We start from the raw sequence: 20,563 nt of genomic DNA, 5'->3' as shown, positions 1-20,563 counted from the left end.
CTTCAATGAAATAAGAAACAGATCAAGGATGAGCCAGGCCACCTTTTAAAGATAATTTTTCAGGGTAGTTAAAATGAGTAATGATAAAGCTCTACACATACAATTAAATTGTTATACTAGAAACAGTAAAGGAGACCCTTGGACAATGCAGGGGTTAGGGGCACCAAACCCTTGAGCAGTGGAGAATCCCCGTATGCCCTGGCTGGGGTGCTCTGTTAGTTGGAGCCTCCTCCCCTACACCTAAAGGGTTAGGGTTCCATCGCTGCTCAGGGGCCAGGCGCTCTCTCCCTTCCTCTCGCTCTAAAATCAATAAGCTTATCCTCTGATGAGAATTTAAAAAGAAAAAAAACACACATATAACTTCAGTTGACTCTCCACATTCCTGGATTCTCAAACTTCGATACTGTTTTGGTCCAAGGTTTGTTGAATCTGTGGCTATACAACTTAAAAATATAAAGGGCCAACTGTGTTGGATCTGGCCAGTTCAAACCCATGTTGTTCAAGGATTAGCTGCATTTTTATTTGTAAAGTTTGCAAACCAAAATGTTACAAATAATAAAACATCAGTATTGGTGGGAATACCAAATATTATTTCACAACTGGCACTATGTGTTTCTTCTCTGACATGATTAGCACAGATGTAAGCTTGCTATGTTTGAGACATTCACTTCCTTTAGTCAACGAGCTTCTTTCATAACGTGCTGTTCTTGAATCTAGCTATAGATAGATTTTGGTGGATGTTGGTGAAGAGAGATACATTTCATATGACAATGATGTTCAAATTTCTCCTTCAACTCTGATATAATCTTTGGCTGCCTTTTCTCGTGATGTAAGCACACCCAGTTTTTCAGAAGCATTAGCTTTCCATAGATGAATTTTCATTTCACAGATCCACACATAATGTATTGTACTTACTACCAGAAGTCCATTTTACACAGATAACATGTTGCAATCTCTTTGTGTGATATACTTCCCTGCTTCTACTTTTGTCCACAGGACAGATTTGAATAGATTTATCAAATCTAGTGGACCAAACTTTTTCCCAGAGGGAGAGTAATCCACATCAAGCACCACAGATACGTCATCCATATGCACCATTACAGGAGTGTCTAGTGCACCCACATCAAAAGTTTGTAAGTTGTAATCTTCATTTGGTACAATAAAATGAGAGCTTCCATAGGGTTTCAACAAATTGTATTTGTTCTCATATCTAAGATTTCCATTTCAGAGGAGTAGCTTGCTTCATATCATATTGTATTTACTATATTCCTGTCAGAAGCACAACTTCCCAAGAGAAATGTCTCGATTGGGTTAAATTTAACACAACTTATATTGTCAAATCCCCAGGTCATTAAATGTATAGAACTGATTCCTTGTCCATCTCAAACATCTCATTGCTGTCCACATGTGGCAAAAATAACTTCGTTCTAGTGTGATCAATTCCTGTATGCACTGTCTTTCCTAATATTCAAGGCAATGGTAGTTCCTCTTGTCTGAAGCCTGGTCCATCCATTTTCCACTGCTTCACAGTTTTGTCATCACCAACAGTAAAAAAAAAAGTACACCCACAGAAATAAGTACATTTTCCTCATAAAAAACCTTTATGTGTTTGTATTGTACAGATGTAATTTCGTTTGATCAAGTTCCAGATTCTAACCTTTCCATCACATGCCCCAAAAAGGACATTTGTCAGGCTCTTTGGATGCTTTGTCCAAGCAGTTAATTCCATCTTGGTGACCACCCAGAGAGGCAAGAAATGATTTTGCAAATGCCTGTTCCAGTTTGGTAGCAATAGCCACATGGCCATGTGACTTTTGTTTTGTGTCCTATTGATATTTTTTATTACATTAATTGATTTTTTTATGTTAAATTCACCTGGTATTTCTGAGACAAAACCCACTTGTTCATGGTGTATAATACTTTTTACATGTTGCTGGATTTAGTTTGCTAGTATTTTGTTGAGAATTTTTACATTAATATTCATAAGAGATATGTCTGTAGTTTTCCTTTCTTGTCATAATTTTGTCTTCTTTTATTGTATCAGGATAACACTGCCCTTATAAATGAGTTGGGACATGTTTGTTCTTTGATTTTTTGGAAAAGCTTGTGAATAATTTATAGTTATTCTTTAAATGTTTGCTATGATTCAATAGGGAAGCCCTCTGTCTGGGCTTTTCTTTGTTGGTGTGTTTTAAATTGCTAATTCAACCTCTTCACTTGCTAGAGCTCTGTTCAGGTTGTTTATTTCTTCTTGAGTCAGTTTTCAGTAGCTTTTTGGTACTTCTAGGCATTCACCCAATTTATCTAATTTGTTGGCACACAGTTATTTATTACTCCCTTATAACCCTTTTTATTTCTGTAAAGTTCATATTGATGTTCCCTCTTTCATATCTGATTCTAGTTATTTGAGCCTTCCCTTTTTTGTGTGTGTGCCAATTTAACTAAAGTTTTGTCAATATTTTCAAAAAAACAAATTTGAACTCATTGATTTTCTTCTATTGTTATTCTGTACTCTATTCCCTTAATTTCTTTGCTAATATTTATTACTTCTATGTTACTGCTTGTTTGAGGTTTAGTTTTCCCATCTTTTAAGAGTTTCTTAAGGTGGGGGTTAGATTATTGACTTGAGTGTTTCCTTCTAGAAGAGTTTCTAAAAACTTTCTAAAGTTGGAGGACTTCCGGCAAGATGGGGGCATAGGTGGACACACCGTACCTCCATGCACAACCAAGATTAGAACAACAATTTAGAGCCAGAATAACACCCAGAACTGACAGAGAATTTATCTGAATGGAAGTCGGACAGCCAAGAAGTTGAAGTAGACCCGTTCATCCAGACCGGTAGGAGAGGCTGAGAGGAGGAGCGGGCACGGGTTGCAGCGTGCAGAGATCAGGGAGAACTGGGCGCATAAAGCAACGGGGAGCGTGTAAGCCTTCCGGGATGCAGTGGTGGACTCTGAGTACACAAGCAGCAGCTGGCAGACCCAGTGAGGCGGCACTGTGGACCAGGGCAGAGCACACAACCCAGGATCCCAGAGAAAGGACTGACATCCCAGGAGAACAGAGCTACCGCCATTGTTCCCTCCCGCCCCCACCCCCACCCCCACATACAACATCACAATCTAGTGACTGGGGTGCCCAGCCTCGGTGAACACCTAAGGCTCTGCCCCTCACCATAACTAGAGTGACCAGACCCGGGTGGGCGGGGGGGAGACAGAGAGAGAGATATGTCTCCAACAGAAGAACAGATCAGTCCCCCAGGACTCATCCTTTTGAGCGACCAAGAAATAGCCAATCTATCAGATGCACAGTTCAAAACACTTGGTGATCAGGAAGCTCACGGAATTGGTTGATTTTGGGCACAAATTACATGAAAAAATGCAGGTTACCATAAGAGGGATGAAGGAAGATGCACAGAGAACCAATAGTGAAGGGAAGGAAACTGGGACTCAAAACAATAGAGTGGACCAGAAGGAACAAAAAAACAACCAAGCAGGAAAGAAGGGAGAAATAAGAATTCAAAAAAACGAGGAGAAGTTTAGGAACCTCCAGGACATCTTTAAACGTTCCAACATCCGAATTATAGGGGTACCAGAAGAGGAAGAGGAAAAGCAACAGATTGAGCACGTATTTGAACAAATAATACAGGAGAACTTCCCCACTCTGGCAAAGGAAATAGACTTCCAGGAAATCCAGGAAGCTCAGACAGCCCCAAAGAAGTTGGACCCAAGAAGAAACACACCAAGGCACATCATAATTACATTAGCCAAGGTAAAAATGAAGGAGAGAATCCTAGAAGCAGCAAGAGATAAGGGGACAGTAACCTACAAAGGAGTTCCCATCAGACTGTCAGCTGATTTCTCCAAAGAGACCTTACAGGCAAGAAGGGGCTGGAAAGAAACATTCCAAGTCATGAAAGACAAGGACCTACATCCCAGATTGCTCTATCCAGCAAAGCTCTATTTAGGATGGAAGGGCAGATAAAGTGCTTCTCAGATAAGGTCAAGTTAAAGGAGTTTAGCATCACCAAGCCCTTATTTTATGAAATGTTAAAGGGACTTATCTAAGAAAAGAAGATTAAAAAAAACATGTATAGTAAAAGGACAGCAAACTCACAATTATTAACAACCACACCTAAAGCAAAATCAAAAGAAACTAAGCAAACAACTATAACAGGGACAGAAACACAGGGGCAGAAATGGAGATCACATGGAGGGTTAGTAACAGAGGAGTGGGAGGAGGAGAGAGGGGGAAAAGGTACAGAGAATAAGTAGCATAGAATGTAGGTTGAAAATAGATAGGGGGAGGGTAAGAATAGTATGGGAAATGTAGAAGCTAAAGAAATTATAAGTATGACACATGGACATGACTAAAGGGGGGGATATGGGTGGGAGAGGGTGTACAGGGTGGAGGGGAGTGAAGGGGGAAAATGGGACAACTGTAATAGCATAATCAATAAAATATATTAAAAAAACTTTCTAAAGTTTTTCTTTCTAAAAGTTTTTATCCTCATCCAGGAATATGTTCATTGATTCCAGAGAGAGAGGAAGGGAGGGGGGAGAGAGAGAGAGAGAAACATTGATGTGAGAAAGAAACATCAATTCATTGCCTTCCATACACACCCCAACCAGGGATCAAAACCACAATCTAGGCAAGTGCCCTGACTGGGAATTGAACCCACAACCTTTTGGTGTATGGGACAATGCTCCAACCAACTGAGCCAATCAGCCAGGGCAAGTTTTTCTTTTTTCTTAATATAGGCATTTACAGGTACAAAATTTCCTTTAAACATTTCTTTAGCTATGCCCCATAGGTTTTGGCATTTGGTATCTTAACTTTCACTCAATTAAAAGTATGTTTTTTATTTCTTTTGATTTATTTTTAATCCATCAGATACTTAGGATTGTGTTACCTTACACATATTTGTAAGTTTATTAATTTTTTTCTAGCTATTGATTGCTAATTTTATTCTGTTGTAGTCAGAGAAACACACTGAATTTATTGAGGTTTTCTTAATGACCTGGTATATAGTAGTCTACTCCATAGAATGTTTCATGTACACATGAGAAGAACGTATATTCTGTCGTCAAGTGGAGTGTTCTATAGAGGTTTGTTAGGTTTAGTTATGATCTCCTATTTAGTTATTTTATCCATAATTAAAAGTGAAGTATTAAAATCTCCATCAACTATTGTATTTATTTCTCCCTTTATTTCGGCAGTTTTTGCTTCATGTGTTTTGGACTTAAGTTATTTCTGTTTATAATTGTTATAAACCCCTATGAATTAGCCCTTTTATCATTATAAATTTTCCCTCTTTATCTCTAATATTTTTTTGTTTTAGAGTCTATTTTGTCGTATATTAGTACAGCTATTTTAACTTTCTTATGAATCCTATTGCATAATATATCTCTTTTCATCTAATTACTTTTGATATATTTACATCTTTGAATACAAAGTGTATCTCCTGCAAGCCCATTGAGGGTAGTGCCCACAAGCATGTGGGGGAGGGAGCACTGGCACTTCTTCCCCTTCCCAAAGTAATGTGGACTGAGCTTGAAGAGGAGATAGGATTTGCTCCCGCCATGCAATGTAGCAACAGATCTCAGAAACCATCTTGTTTCTGGACAAAATCTTTCCCAGGAGACACAGTCTGAAAGTACTGGCTCTGGTGGGTACTCTGGTCCCCCCAGGAAACTGAACTCAACAGAATAGGGCTGGCCATGTGATTCAAGAGGTGAGGGGAGGGCTCCACCTGTGCACTGGAGGTGGGGGAGATAGGCTCTCTTTCTAAAGCCACACAATTTAGTGACTGTCTGAGTCTCTGCCAAAATCCTCCCCAGAAAACAAGAGCCCCTAAAGTCACTGCTGAGTACAGCCAGCAGACCCCTCTGTAGGAACTGAGTACAGCAGCGTGACCTCACCGGCAGTGAGAGACAGGGCAGTGCACTTCCATGCTGGTACTGTAACAATGGAAGTGCTCATCCTTGGGAAGGTGTTGTCTGTATATCCCAGGCAAATTGAACCACCACTGATTTTCACCATCAGAAGCTTTGCAGGCTCCTCTTCCTGCCTTTGTTGCTCTGGTTTGGGGATCCCTGCATGAGGTTGACACTCCATGCTCCTAGGGAGGGAGGGAGTTTTGCAGCTGAAATATTTCTCCCACTTCTGAGTCACCACTGAACCTGGGTGCAGGGAACAACCCTTTCCATGCCTCCACCTTTCTTACCAGTCTCTGTATGGCTTCTTCTGTAAATCCTTGGTGATTTTATTTCAGTTCAGCTACCCCTCAGTTGTTATTCATATTGCTTGCTCTATAATTTAGCTGTAAATCTGGTTTGGGGCCAAAAGTGGGTGAATGTAGCTCTGCAGCCATCTTGAAATCTTGATGTTTTTAATAATGTATGTTTATTGATATTTTCCATCTGATGTGACATTGTCATCATAACTTCCTTTACTTCTTTAGACTTTCCTTTAGTTTGTTGAACATATTTATAAAGGTTATTTTGAAGCCTTTCTGTGGTAAATATAACATTAAACACTCACAGGAGTTCCTTTATTTTCTTTTTTTAAATAAAAAATTTTATTGTTGTTCTATTATAGTCGTCCCAATTTTTCCCCTTTGCTTTCCTACACCCCACTACAGACAGTCCCCACCCTATTGTCCATGTCTATAGGTCATTCATATGTGTTCTTTGACTAGTCCCTTACCCTTTTTCCTACTCTTATCCCCTACCCCTTCCCTCTGGTCACTGTCAGTCTGTTCCTTGTTTCCATGCCTCTGTTTCTATTTTGCTGGCTTGTTTTGTTCATTAGGTTCCTCTTACAGATACGATCATATGATATTTGTCTTTCACTGCCTGGCTTATTTCACTTAACATATTTTCCAGTTCCATCCATGCTTTTGTGAAAGGTCGGAGTTCCTTCTTTCTTTATGCTGCATAGTATTCCATTGTGTAAATGTACCACAGTTTTTTTGATCCACTCGTTTGCTGATGGGCACATAGGCTGTTTCCAGCATTTGGTTATTGTGAATAATACTGCTATGAACATTGGAGTGCATAGGACCTTTTGAATTGGTGTTTCAGAATTCCCAGCAGTGGAATTGCTGGGTCAAAAGGCAGTTCTATTTTTAGTTTGTTGAGGAAATTCCATACTGTTTTCCACAGTGGCCAGATCAGTCTGCATTCCCACCAACAGTGCACTAGGGTTCCCTTTTCTCCACAACCTCACCAGGACTTGTTGTTTGTTAATAGTGATGGCCATTCTGATTAGTGTGAGTTTGTCTCTCGTGGTTTTGATTTGCATGTCTCTTATGACTAGTGATGTTGAGCATCCTTTCATACATCTCTGGGTCTGCTGTGTGTCCTTCATAGGAGTTTGTGTTGCATTCTTTTTTCTCAGTGTATGGGCCATAGCTTCCTATTTCCTTGTATGCCTCATAATTTTTGGTTGGAAAGTGGACATTTTAGATAGTAAATTACCCTAACTCTGTGTACTGGTCTCCCCTCCCTCTGTACTTGTTAGTTATTACTTTATTTATACCTATTTTGTTACCAGCTTGATTATTTTAGTGGTATCTATTCCCCCATAGATACAGTATTGAGTTTCTGTTGTTTCTTCTCAGGGAGGCACAGCTTTGGAGCCACAGTCACCCTGGTATGACAGTTGTTTTGGTAGAGGTTTGGGCTGCTGGTTGGATTCCTATTTGTTCTACATATGTTTATCCTGAGGGCCCAGGCTGGAGGGGTAATGGCCATATGAGACATGGTTTCCTCATGTGCATCATCTGAGTTCAAGAGCCAAATCAAACTATACAAGCATCTTAAGACTCCTGTTTGTATCATCTCTGCTCACATTCTAACAGGCAAAAAAATTCACATGGCTGAGAACAATATCTCAGTAGAGATATCTACTGAGGTAGATATCTCATGGTAGAGAAGGAAACTTTGCCAACAGTGGAAGGGGGAAGAGAATAAAAATCTAAATTATCATATCCATCATGTCAGCATGGTATACACCTAACGGTAATGATGTATGTGTGCACCAAGAGACATGAATAAGAATGTGCAAACAGAATTATTCATAGCTGCCAAGAACTAAAAATAACCCAAATGTCTATCAATGGTACAATGGGTACAGAAAATATGCTACACTCACACCTACATATACAGATTTCCCCATTTATCTCAAAGTAGTGTTCCTTATGAAGCATTTCTTAAGCTGAAATAGCAAAAAGTAAAGAGTGTTCTCTGCTTTCCAAAACATCACGTTATTTCATTCTGCTACATTAGTACACCAATGGTTTTTATTTGTAGTAAAGACAGGTACTAATGTAAGTCTTTCATAAAAATGAAGTGGCACCATGCAAACTTTCTGAAAGTGAGGGATACCTGTATGACAATGAAAATGAAAGAATAAGTACACATGAAATCATGAGTCTCACAAATTAATCCAAAGAAACCAGACACAAAATCACTCAATTTATATAAATTTCAAACTGTTACAGAACAAGGCCAAGGGGGTAGAATATACTATTACTGAAAGTACCCCCACTATGTTCGCATTGTCCACCACCAGAGGAAAGATGTCTCTAAGTGCTAGAGATTTGTGAAAAGGAAAGGAAATGTTTATTTAAAGCTATACAGACTTAAAGTAGTGACCTAATGTCTTCATTAAAATATTAAAGTGTTTTAAGATACCCACAGATGCACACAGTCCTTCCTTCTCCCTCTGCCCTAATCTGGGGTACCATATATCAGGAAAAAAAGGTAGATTCACACTCCCAACACCATCAGCTGTGTCATCTGCCAGGATTAAGCTGAGTGGTTCTCCTCTGCAAAGCTTCGTGGTTCTCCCCTCCACCAAAGTTGCAGGGGTCTGCGCTCTGGCAAAACCAAGTGGTTCTCTCTCCACCAAAGCTGCAAAGGTCCCCACTCTGGCCAAAGCTGCGTGGTTCTATCTTCTTAATGGCTGCCACGTCTGGGTTTAAATCCCCAAGCCAGTCTTCCCCATTTCTGATCCCTCCCACAATCGGCTACACTTGCCAGCACTCCCATATCCTTCCAGCTTTACTGGGCTGCTGTAGTGAGTCTGGGCAGGCATGGCCTCATGGCGTGGAGCCAATCATCTCCAAGCTCTCACACAAGCGCTGTAACCAGGGGTAGTTGCCTCTCAGTTATGTCTTGGGTGGAAGTCAATTATACCCCCCTGGCTCAAAGCATGGCCACAGCTATTTAACATACCTATGAAACCAGTTAAATGTTATAGATATGTTAAATGATCATGCCAGAGGTTAGCTGCAAAGCTGTTGCTATGCAAAACAGCTCTCAATGGCCCTGCTCCATGTGTCCTTTCCCCCAACTCACACCTGTGGGGGGAAGGGGTGAGGACATCCTAGTATTTCCTGGACACCTTGAGTTCTGGACCCCATGCCAAATCCCTATTTGCCCCCACCCCCTTGGCTGCACCCTGTTACAAAACCGCTAGATGATGAAGTTTAGGGATGGTCATTGGTGCCAATTCCATGCCAACAGGAATCCCCAATTTGAGGTGCAGTGAAGAAAGAACCTTTATTCCATGAAAAACAGCTCAATTGTGGTACAGTGCAGCTATCAGGCAGCCCTGGGGCCAGGCATCTTTCTAGCTAGACAGCTCTGTTCTGCTCCTCCATGGTTTGCCCTGCTCCTCACTGTTCTGCTCTGCTCTGCTTGGACAAAGATGTTCCATGTTTCAGCTCAGCCAAGGAAAGGGAGAGTGCATTTCTCCAGCCAGAGAGGACCTAACTTTTACAGACACGTTGGTCCCTGATTGTTCTGTCATTATGCAAATGAGGACTCCAAATCTTTGCAGTTTGATTGGTTCAAAAGGCACTGTCCCGATTGGTCAGAATACAGTCATTTTGGTTGATGGGTGAAAAAACTGATGGGGATATAGTTGCACCAGCTCCAGATGGATGGGGAAGCCACAGTATTGGTTGAAATAGCATTCCAGGAATTCCTTCCTATGAGCTAGCTCAGATGGCATAAATAGTGCAAGCAAGCATTTCAGTCCAGTGGCAGGTAGTTCAGCGCAAGCTTCTCCCTGAAGTGCAGTTTGCGTGAGAGGCGCCTGTGTAGGTACCTGTGTAGAAATGGCTGCTTGGCGCTTTTTTTTTTTTTTTTTTTTGTCTTTTTCTCAAATTTGAGCCCAGTTAAGAAACCAGGAGCCCTTTTCAGTAGGTACCTTCTTTCTCAGGGCCCACAAGACCTATTAAGAAAAGTAAAGAAGAGATTACAATGGAAGTTAGAGTAGTGGTTAGGTTTGGTGATGGGGAAAGGAGGTGGGTGTTGATTGGGAGGTGTCACAAGAGGGAGCTTCTGGATTTTTGACAATGTTCTATTTATTGACCAGATTGGCATTTTCACAAATATTTGTTTTGTGATAAATTAGAGATTTGTACAAAATTAGAGACTTTGTTTCGTACATTTCAAAATATCAGTTCTATTTCATTCTCTGCTTCTACAACCAGCCTTCTTCAGTTCTTGAGCACATTTAATTTCACTTCTAGGGCCTTTGAACTTGTCCTCTGTTTGAAAAGCTCTTCCTGCACATCTTCCAAGGACTAGTTTGATCTGTTTTTATTATTGACGTTTAAACTGAAATGTCCTTTTCATTGAGATTGTATGTCTCTGTCTGTTCTGTCCCTGGCCTCCAACAACATTTTCCAGCACAGCCAGCTTGTTTCCACAGCAGCATTGTTAAATGAAATTCTATTTTTGTTGTGGTGGTGATGGTGGTAATTTATGCCTGTTTGTCACCTACCTCTAGAATAAGTTTAATTATGTGAAAGATCCTTCTAACTTGTACACTGCTGTAATCATAGTGCCTAATTCAGCATCTGGCCACAGTAAACAGGAAAAGATGCTATTGGGTTGGCCAAAAAGTTGTTAGTTTTTTCCCACATGATGGCTCTAGTAGTGCTTTCTTTAACTTCATTCAAAATAATTTTGTTAGATTGTATTGAGACAGCTGTCATATAGTGTGCACTAGAAAAGAAACTGAAATCAAACTTGGTGAATTTTTGTGCAGCCATTTTAATATTGAAGATGGAAGAAAATAAGTAACATTTTCAGCATATTATGCTTTTTTAAGAAAGGTTAAAATGCAACTGAAACCAATAAAAAGATTTGTGCAGTGTATGAAGAAGGTGCTGTGAGTGATTGAAGTGTCAAAAGTGGTTAAGTTTGTTGGCACTATTGACAGTCTGGACAAATAATTGTTTGCTGTGGGGCTGTCTCAAGAATTGGAAGAACTTCAGGAGCACCCCTGGCCTCTATCCACCAGAAGCCAATAGTAAGAGACAGCTGACACACTCAAAATATCCAAATCAATAAAGTTATTTGTAAAAATGAAGAATATGTTTTAGAGGAAAAACTAAACAGACTTTCTGGTCAATCCAGTATTTAATAAACAAATCTTTCAAAGATTTACCCACCATGAGATACAGGACCCAATTCAAGCTGTTCACAGTATTTAATATCTTTCATTGGTACAATTAATACTATTTGCAGTCCTCTCAGCCTTCTGCATAGATTATCAATTTCTAGAGGTGTTTTACTACAGAGCTAGAACGGAAACAAGTGTTACATGGATTTACCATTTATTAAAACAAGGGTGAGGTTTCATAAATGACACTTTTGACCAAAACAAAACAAGGGTCACTGGGACAGCTTCAGTGGGCGATGAAACCAGAGGCAAGAACATCACACCTACGCCAAGCCAGCCCCCAAAGCCTGCGCGAGCCCGCCCGAGCAGCGTCTAGGTGGATTCGGGTGGGCGTATCTAGCATCCGACGACGTGCCAGCCCTGCGCGACGACACTCAATTACCCTGCGCGCGCCTATTCGGTTATCCAATCCCAGAGCGCGCTGTGGAATTGCGCCTGCGCAGAAGGGAAAAGCGAGCGCCGCGTGGACGGGTGCCAGACTGCGCTTGCGCATTGGCTTCTCCAAAGTAATTGGTTTCTACCTTTTGCTGGGTACGCCCCCAGTTCAATTTTCACTTTCTCTTCCCCCTTCTTCCTGAGGCTACTGTGTTTTACTTCCGGTTGCCAGCTCCGTCACTGAGAGTCGACCTGTTCTTTCGGGCCGCGAGGCTTCTTGGGTTCTGTTTCTTTCTCTGTCTTCTGAGGGAGGGGCGGCGCTTGGCAGACTACCGCGCCGGGGCTTGAGGGTTCCGAGCCTGGAAGCCGGGCCGCGTTCTCTTCGCCTGCGCCTCAGGCCCGCCCTTAAGGCCGAGTCCTCCTTCCCCAAGCCTTTGGCACAGAGGCGGAGAGGAAGGACGAGCTACGACGTGGTGGATCCTTGAGCATCTCTGACGAGCCTGTGCTAACCGGGAACCTAGGCCACCCATTTAAAATCCGGGTGGAGGGGGTCCCGCAAAAAGACAACTCAAGGGCTCCCTTGCCGTGAAAGAGGCAAAAACGACTTATTAACAAGGTCCGAAAAATATCTCTTGTCACTTTTGGCCGTGAGGGATCGGGAGGAAGGAAGCGCGTGTGTGGAGGAGCGGACAACATATGAAAGCATGGGGAAGAAATTGAAAAATAATCCCAGATTTTCGGGGGTGCCGGCTGCACAAAGAACAGGTAAAACTTCCCCTGTGTGGGGACCTTAGTTTGTGGACCTTTGTAGACACCTGAAAGGAATCAGAGACCCTGTCCTCCAAAATTGAGGTGCATGGTGTAGCTGTTTGGGTGTTTGTAGCTTCGCTATCATAGTTAAAACTTTTCAAGTTGTAATTTGCATGCTTTTTACGAATGAAGAATGACTAACGCGTTCTTGCCTGTTTGTCCTGCTCCGGCGTGAGTTCGGTGGAAGGGAACGGTGGTTGTCAGAATCCTTTTTGCTCTGCTGCTTTTTAAATTTCTCCACTTTTTACCACTTGTGGCCATTCTCAGTTACATCTTAGTTTGTTGCTAGGAAGTCAGCGTTTTACAGGTTGGTATGGGGCTTCGAGATTTATCTTTCCCCCTTTTAAGGCAGAAAGTCTAGAACGGTTTAAGTTATTTCTTTTGAGTTGCTTGTCAGAGGACAGACAGCTCCATCTTTATGGACATTATGAGAAATACATAACGTTTTGGTCATTTGGTTTGGACTAGCTGTTTAGTTTTATAAGGATTCTATTCTCTATGAATCCTGAACCATAAATTTCTTCCTGTAGAGAATGTCAGTACCCAACCCTTCGTTTGTTCCTTCCTTCCTTCCTTCCTTCCTTTCTTCCCTAGGTATTAAAGGAAGAGATCCATTCATAGGGAAGGTTATTTAGCGAACAATTGAAGTAGCGCAAAAGGAATGTCATGCTAGGTTGGTACCCTCAACCCAGTTGTTTGAGTGTGACACCAAGCCGCATTTTGTGGGAGAGCTTGCAAATTAACCTCAAAACGTGAGGAAGATACTTTGAAAATCTTCAAGTTTTATTTAATCACTATTTGTTTGAAATCCAAAAATTTATATAGACCTCCCTGACCCTTCTTTATTCTCCCTGTAAGGTAAAATTAGAATGATAAAGCTTGTAAAAATATATTCCACACTTAAGTGCTGTACAAGTTTATGGTGTTATTGTAGTAATATTAGCTCTCTAAGGGCCCAAAACGTTCCCCTGAAAAACCATTAAAAGGAAAAGGGCGTATATATGATATGGAATATTGTTGGATCTGAGATTGGTAGTAAGCCTACTCAGGAGGTTTATAATAAAGCAGATAATCCTTGATAGTGTAAGATTACTCCCATGTTGAAAAACCGCCTTCTAGAACTGGATAACACTATACAACATGTTCAGTACATCAGTAAATAGTTTGCCCAACTAGAGAAAAATAAAAAGGCACTGTTTTTACACAAATATTGTAGGAATGACAAAGAACACTCTTTGAAATTTTGTGTTTTCAGAACATTTGCCAAGTGTTACCAGTTATCTTTAAAAAGAGCTGTTATCATGAGCATCTCCTGTAATCCAAACACAGTTGCTTAAGTGAATTAAAATTCCCAGTACCTAAAAACGTGCTTGAGACACAGTAATTTGGTAAATAAATGCAGTATATCTATCTAGAATAATTAAATAGATAAGGCATCTATTTATTGAATGAGCTTTCATTTCTCCATGAATGGATTTTTATTTTCAAGGTTTCCCCTATAACTAATGATGCTGCAGTGATTATATTTTTTACTAATATAAACCATGCTTCATATGCTCGTGATAGTATTTCTGTAGAAATGATTCATTATGAGAATGCTGGATAATAATACTGTTAACTTGCCCTCAAATGATTCTACCCTTTTATATTTACTCTGTTCAAAAGGCTTTTTAAAAAAAAATCTTCCTGCTAGCTAGCAATGGATGGTAACATTATTTCTTTAATATCTTACTAATTTTCTAATAATTGAAAATAACCCATTTTACTTTTTATCTTACTTGGGTAACCAGAAAGTTAAACATTTTTGGCCAGGTCATATCCTTTGCTTGTTTATTTGGGTGGGGGAGGTGGTTCTGAACTCTTCTTTGAACCATTTAATCTATTGCCATACTGTTTTAATTATTATAGCTTTATAATATATTTTGGTGCTTTCTTTTGAAAAAAGCTTTGGGCTCTTCTTTTGCATTTTTCTTCCAGATGAAATTTAGAATCAACTTTTGAAGTTCTATAGAAAATCTTGTTGGGATATTATTTGTGATTGCTTTGAATTTATAGATTAATTTGAGAAGAAACATTCTTTTGAGTTTTTCCTTCTAGGAGAATAGGTATGTCTCCTTGTTTCTTCTATTACAATATCTGTTGTAAAATATACCATTTATGTGTACTGTAAAAAATATATGTGTACTCAACTTCATAGAACATTGCAAATACTGTATTGTGTCATGTGTAATGCTCACTTTTTTACCCAAATCTTTGAGGGGAAAATGAGGATGTGTATTATACATGGGTATAATGATTATGTACCATGGGAATAATAATCCCATGTATAATGCTCACAAAGCCAAGGGTGTGCATTATACACAGGAGCACATTATATGCAACAAAATACGGTACCTTAGAAGCCTTTAGTGTGTGCCTCTCCCCAGAAGCAAAGTACTCCCTGCCATCTCACCATGCTCATTTTGAATTTTGGGTTAATTACTCCCTTATTTTTCTTTACAGTTTTATCATATTGTTTACTTTCATCTGTTTTTGTATTTATTTAAATAGAATCATATGGTATATTCTATGAATTACTTGTATTAAACATATTCCTGAGATTCATCCCTGTTGAAGCACATGCTCGTATTTCAGCAATTCAGAAATTTTTCAGTCTCAGGACTCCTTTACACTTTTAAAAATTATTGAGGACTCCAAAAGGACTTTTGTTTATGTGAATTATATCATAGGCATTGAAAATGGCCAATTTTAAATGTATGTGGCATCTATTGGTATATTTATTATATATACCAGTAAAAATAATATATATTGTTACCTTTAAATACTATAAATACTATATGTTTATTGGTACCTCTAAAAATAATAGTAAACCTATTATACCTTAACATAATAACATTTTTAATGAAAAATAACTATTTTCCAAACAAAAAAAAAGTGACAAAGGTGGCTTTGTTTTACTCTTTTGCAAACATCTGTAGTGACTGCAGTCTCTTATCTGCTTCTGCATTCAATCTTGCAATATATTGTTTTGGTTGAAGTGTATGAAGAAGATTTGGTCTCAGCTGTGTAATTAGAAGTCAGTTGCACATACCTTTTCTTTTTTGTGGTATTTTTTGTATGTTATGGTAAGCAGAAGTTCTTGATTTTAAAAATTTTCATTTTATGTCTGTATACTTGGAATTGTTATTTATGTATAGTTTGGAATATAAATATAATTTAGCTTTATTCTCATATGGATAACCAGTTGTAGTAGAATTTACCATTGAATCCACTTGGATCTGAAGTTTTGCTAGTGGGAGATTTTTGGCTAATTGATGTAAAATATAATGGTTACAGGATTACTCAGATTTAAAAAAAATTGTCAGTTGTACTAAGATTTTTCTATGCCTGTCCATATTGTCTAAATTTTTAATATTTCTTATCACAGTCATTGAAAGTGCCTTCTTACTATTGTTATTGTCTGAAGCATGTACAATTATGCCTCCTTTATTTCTGATATTGAATATTTTATTCCTGTTTCCCCTCACACCTTTCTGTTAATTCATTTTGTGTGTAGCATATCAGTTAGAATTACCTTAGATCAGTTAGAATTAAAGGTAATTCTAACTGATCTAATTCTAATTCACATATCAGTGAATTTTTTTGGTTTTATGGTTATCTGTCAAATATTTCTGTTAAATTAAAAAACAAAAAATAGGTTATTTTGAGATAGCTTTAGAGTCATACACACTTGTATGTTTTAGATGTCTCTTAAAGAGCACCTGTTGGAATTTTTTGATGCAATTTTAAAAATACAGTAACTACAGTTGCTCTTATTTTGTGCTTTCTCTTTGTTCTGATTGTTCTATATATTTTTTTCTTTTTGATTATTTTTAAAATATTGACTTAATAATTTTTTTGTTATTCCATTTTTCTCATATACTAGTTTAGAGACTCTGTACTTTTTCTTTTTATGATAATTTTAGAAAAGTCATGCATCTTTGATTTTTTCAAAATCTAAAAATAACCAATATTTTTACCTTTCTCTTACACAATATAAGAACCTTAGAAGTTTGACTTCATTCAACCCCTTCATGAGTCAAGTGTTACTATCATATACTTAAATTAAAAAAAAATATATTCTTACCCATGAGAGAGACCTGTTTAGATTTATTGTGTTTGACAGTCATTGCTTGTGTACATTTCCCACATTTTTTTTACTGCTTTCTGTATTAGTCATTGCTTCTTTTATATTTTAGACCATCCATCTGGGGCCATTTGCCTTCTGCTTAAAGTACATCTGTGGAATGGCTTTTATTGAAGGTCTTTTGATGGTGAACTCTCAATTTTTGTGACGAACTCTCGGTTTACCTGAAAATTTCTTTGTTTCATTGTCATTTATGCGAGATTGTTTTGTTGAATATAGCAGTTTAGTAAGGCAGTTGTTTCTTCTAGTACATTGAAGTTCTCATTCCTCTGTCTTTTGGTTTTCATTATTGCTATTGAAAAGTCACCTGTCAGTCTCTCAGTATCTTTTTCTCTGGCTGCTTTTTTCATCTTGTCTTTGGCTTTCTGATGTTTCACAGAAATACATATCCTTATTTATCTTGCTTGGGATTATTTGGCTTCTTAAATCTGTAAATTGAAGGTGTTTTGAAGTATGTTCATTGGCTTCATAATTCCATTTTTATATTCTATTGATTTATCTATCTTAATGTATAAATAAATCTTTGCTAAATGACATAGTATATGTTTCTGCTGGTATTTTGCTTTCCTTTTCATTTCATTTACCATAGCTTCCTCAAAAGAATGAATTATAAACTTGTGGGGTTTTGGTAATCTGATAAGTGAAAAGTGAAACTTGATAATAAAACTTGAGGATTTGTCTTTTTGGGGGGAAGGGGTAGGACTATGATTACTCTTTCTGTTTTTTTCATCACAATTGGTTTATTCAGATGTTTCTTAGATTTAGCCCAGTGATGATAAATTATATCCTTATAGTTTTCATATTTACTGGTATAAATTGTATATGATAATTTATAATTTTAGGAATATTTTCCCTATATTTGTGGTTATATCCTTTTAATTTCCAATATTTAATTTTTAGTTTTTCTTCATTATATTTGCTAAAAGACTAATGTATTTCAAAAGAACCAACTTTTGCTTCTATTGATATATCAAGTGGTCATCAGGTTGTTTTTACTTTTAAATTGGGCTTCTCTTTTTAAAATTATTTACTTTTAAATTGGGCTTCTCTTTTTAAAATTACTTTTTTATTATAAGAAATGCATCTGGGGCATACTTTCTATTTTCCCTTAATACTTTAATGACACTTAATTGGAGAACAAAATCCCTGGCTAACATTCTGTGTGAAGACTCGCTGCTCTTTTGACATGGTAAAACAGACCCTGTTTAGTACCTTTGGGTACACCTGCTCCTCCATTAGGAGAAAAAATTTTCAAAACTCCAACTCATGAAGCCTGACTTGACCAGTGTAAGCACCTGCTTTGTGGTTATCCCCTACTTCTCTGTGAGCCTTCTTAAGTGAACGGGCCTATTCTTTGTTCAGGGCATTTGAGATAGGATAGGTCTAGGGGTAGTTGCAATTGGGAAAACAAAACAAAACTTCATTATGCCATGGATTAGATGTCACTTGCTCTTTTGTCATATGTAATAATTAAAAGAATCCAAAGCATGTCTTAAAGTATAATTGTGAGAGAAATTCGTTCTTAGGATTTTCTTGTAATAGGGACAAAACTACTTAATATCTTTGTAATAAATACATTAATGCAGCTATTTCATTGCAGACTGATAGTTTAATGCTAAAGCACAAATTAATAAACCAAGTCTGATGAGGATCCAGAACAAAAGTCAGTTACTTTATAAAGATGTCTAAAAATGTTACAGTATAACTTTGAAGTGATTCTACTAAAAGGTACATAATTTTGAATACAGAATGTGTGATCTCCAAAGGAACTGTTGACTTTTTATACAGCATTGCAAAAAAAGAAAACTAAATTTGACAGAAACAAGATTATAAGCATCTGATATGCAAAAATACTTTTTGCAATTGGATTGTATTTTGAGAAGGTTAAAACAATCTTCAAAAATGGAACATTAAATCTAAGAGTAAATAAGTCACAGTTAAATGAAAACATATTACTGATAACTAATGTATAACTAATTTTTGCACAATGGATATAATTCCCCCAAATATATATTTTTAAAATGCAATTTTTGTCCCATTGGATATACTAACTACCCAAAGTGAATTTATTTTTAAATAGCACATAATTAATTTATATGATTATGTATTTTGGTAATTTGCTTTGTGAATTCAGACTTTCCTGTTTTCCGTATGTACATCATAGGAGCAGTAATGATTCTTCACACTCTCCTGATTAGATTTCCTCTTGCAAATGCAGGTGCAGTTCAGGAAATGCATGTGAATGTCTTAGGTTATTTGGTTAAAACTTGAGTCAAAAGTAAAGATGTCCTTAGGTCATACCAAATAAGTTCATTCCCTCCGTTCCCCATTCAATTTTATTTTTGTTAGGACTGCCTTGCTTAGTGGGAGGGACTAGCGCCCCCCCCCCCCCCCCATCATGACCCCTTGTGCTGGTGTTACCAGGATCTCTTGGGGATCTGTGGAATATTCAAAGCAATATTCAATAAGCCTTCCATTTATACAACAAAGTCTATGACTCTGGTGAGTTTACTAGAAGATAATGGGAAAGCCTAATAGGGGCAATGAGTTAGAATAATTTGGAGTCACCTTAAGTGAAGAGACATGGATTTCCAAGTAGGTCTGGGATTTACAATTTGATCTTTGTTAGTGGTTACCTACGGACCGGACCCTCCAGGAAATTGAAGCTTGAAGCCATCATTGTAAAATAACCATAAAACCTTCCACCTTCCTCTAACTTGTGTGGCTCAGTTGGTTGTACTTCCTCCCTCCGACCAAAAGGTCGCTGGTTGGATTCCTAGTCAGAGCACATGCCTGGGTTATGGCAGCCTGTAGATGTTTTTCCCCTTCTCTCCCACCCCAAAACCATAAAAAATACGATTTTTTTAAAAAGCCCACTTTTGGGTATTAGAGGACTTCAGAAACAGAGGACCAAAGTCACTCTGCTTGTTTTTCCTGCCCTCAGACCATGTTGCAGCTTCCAGGAAATCCCCCTGCATCTGCTAACTCGAGACCCGCGGCCCTGCTTGAGTTTTAAAAGGCGCCTCCGCGTGCCCCCGCGTGCCTCCGCGTGCCCGTGCGGTGCCGGCCGCACTGGCCTTCGCTGGTGGGAGGGGGCCATCAGGGCATTGGCACAGCCCCCTCCCCCACACACCATGAGGTAAGGGGGGCCACTGGGCCCCCACCCCCAACTCTGGCTCCCCTCTAGTGCCCGGGGCACCTAAATTGACTGAATTGCCTACCAGAGCACAGGGCGAAGAGGAGACTGGTAGAAGCGACAGATTAGGTGTCCAACTGTGTGTAGGGGGCTTTAGGGAGTAACTTGAGCCACAGAGATGAGACGGGTGACACACCCCACACACGGTTTTATGGTACTTAAAGGTTTACAGAGTATTTTTGCTCCTAACTCATTGGATTCTGTGAGTATGGTAGTGGGGAAACCCATGCAGAACTCTTAGAGAGATGGCGTGACTTCTTCCACCTTTTCTGTGTGTGTAGACTTAACAGTATTTTAGATCATCTTTTGAAATTTAAAACTGACTCTAAATGGGCTTTGCACTTCACATAACAGCAAGGAGTATCTTGGGTTTTACTCCTTTCTGTACATGATTATCTTGACAATAGAAAACTCTAAAACTTGTATATGGCAAACATTTTCAAATGTTTATGAAAATCATAGGTTTCTCATTTTATAGTATTTTCTATTTTTTAATGGGGACACTTTGTTTTATG

At 38.6% G+C, this 20,563-nt stretch overlaps 1 protein-coding gene and 1 pseudogene across 8 annotated transcripts in view; one reads left to right on the top strand and one right to left on the bottom strand.

Annotated features, from left to right (window-relative positions):
• Window positions 1–588: 588 nt before the first annotated feature.
• Window positions 589–6,114, bottom strand: LOC114491943 (annotated as a pseudogene).
• Window positions 6,115–12,069: 5,955 nt separating this feature from the next.
• Window positions 12,070–20,563, top strand: part of TASOR2 (transcription activation suppressor family member 2) — a 77,733-nt gene continuing 69,239 nt past the window's right edge. For 2 of the 8 annotated variants that reach the window (XM_036024960.1, XM_028505583.2), the window contains exon 1: window positions 19,766–19,991. In XM_036024960.1, coding sequence (XP_035880853.1) covers window positions 19,987–19,991 — 5 coding nt within the window. In that variant the 5' untranslated portion in view covers window positions 19,766–19,986. Of the gene's footprint in view, window positions 12,622–14,353; window positions 14,772–19,765; window positions 19,992–20,563 lie in introns of those variants that run through there. The other 6 variants (XM_036024991.1, XM_036024966.1, XM_036024975.1 and 3 more) reach the window with 5 other exon arrangements.

This window comes from Phyllostomus discolor, chromosome 1 (genome assembly GCF_004126475.2).
Source record: "Phyllostomus discolor isolate MPI-MPIP mPhyDis1 chromosome 1, mPhyDis1.pri.v3, whole genome shotgun sequence".
NCBI classification, from domain to species: domain Eukaryota; kingdom Metazoa; phylum Chordata; class Mammalia; order Chiroptera; family Phyllostomidae; genus Phyllostomus; species Phyllostomus discolor.
This window is presented reverse-complemented; position numbering and strand designations above follow the sequence as displayed.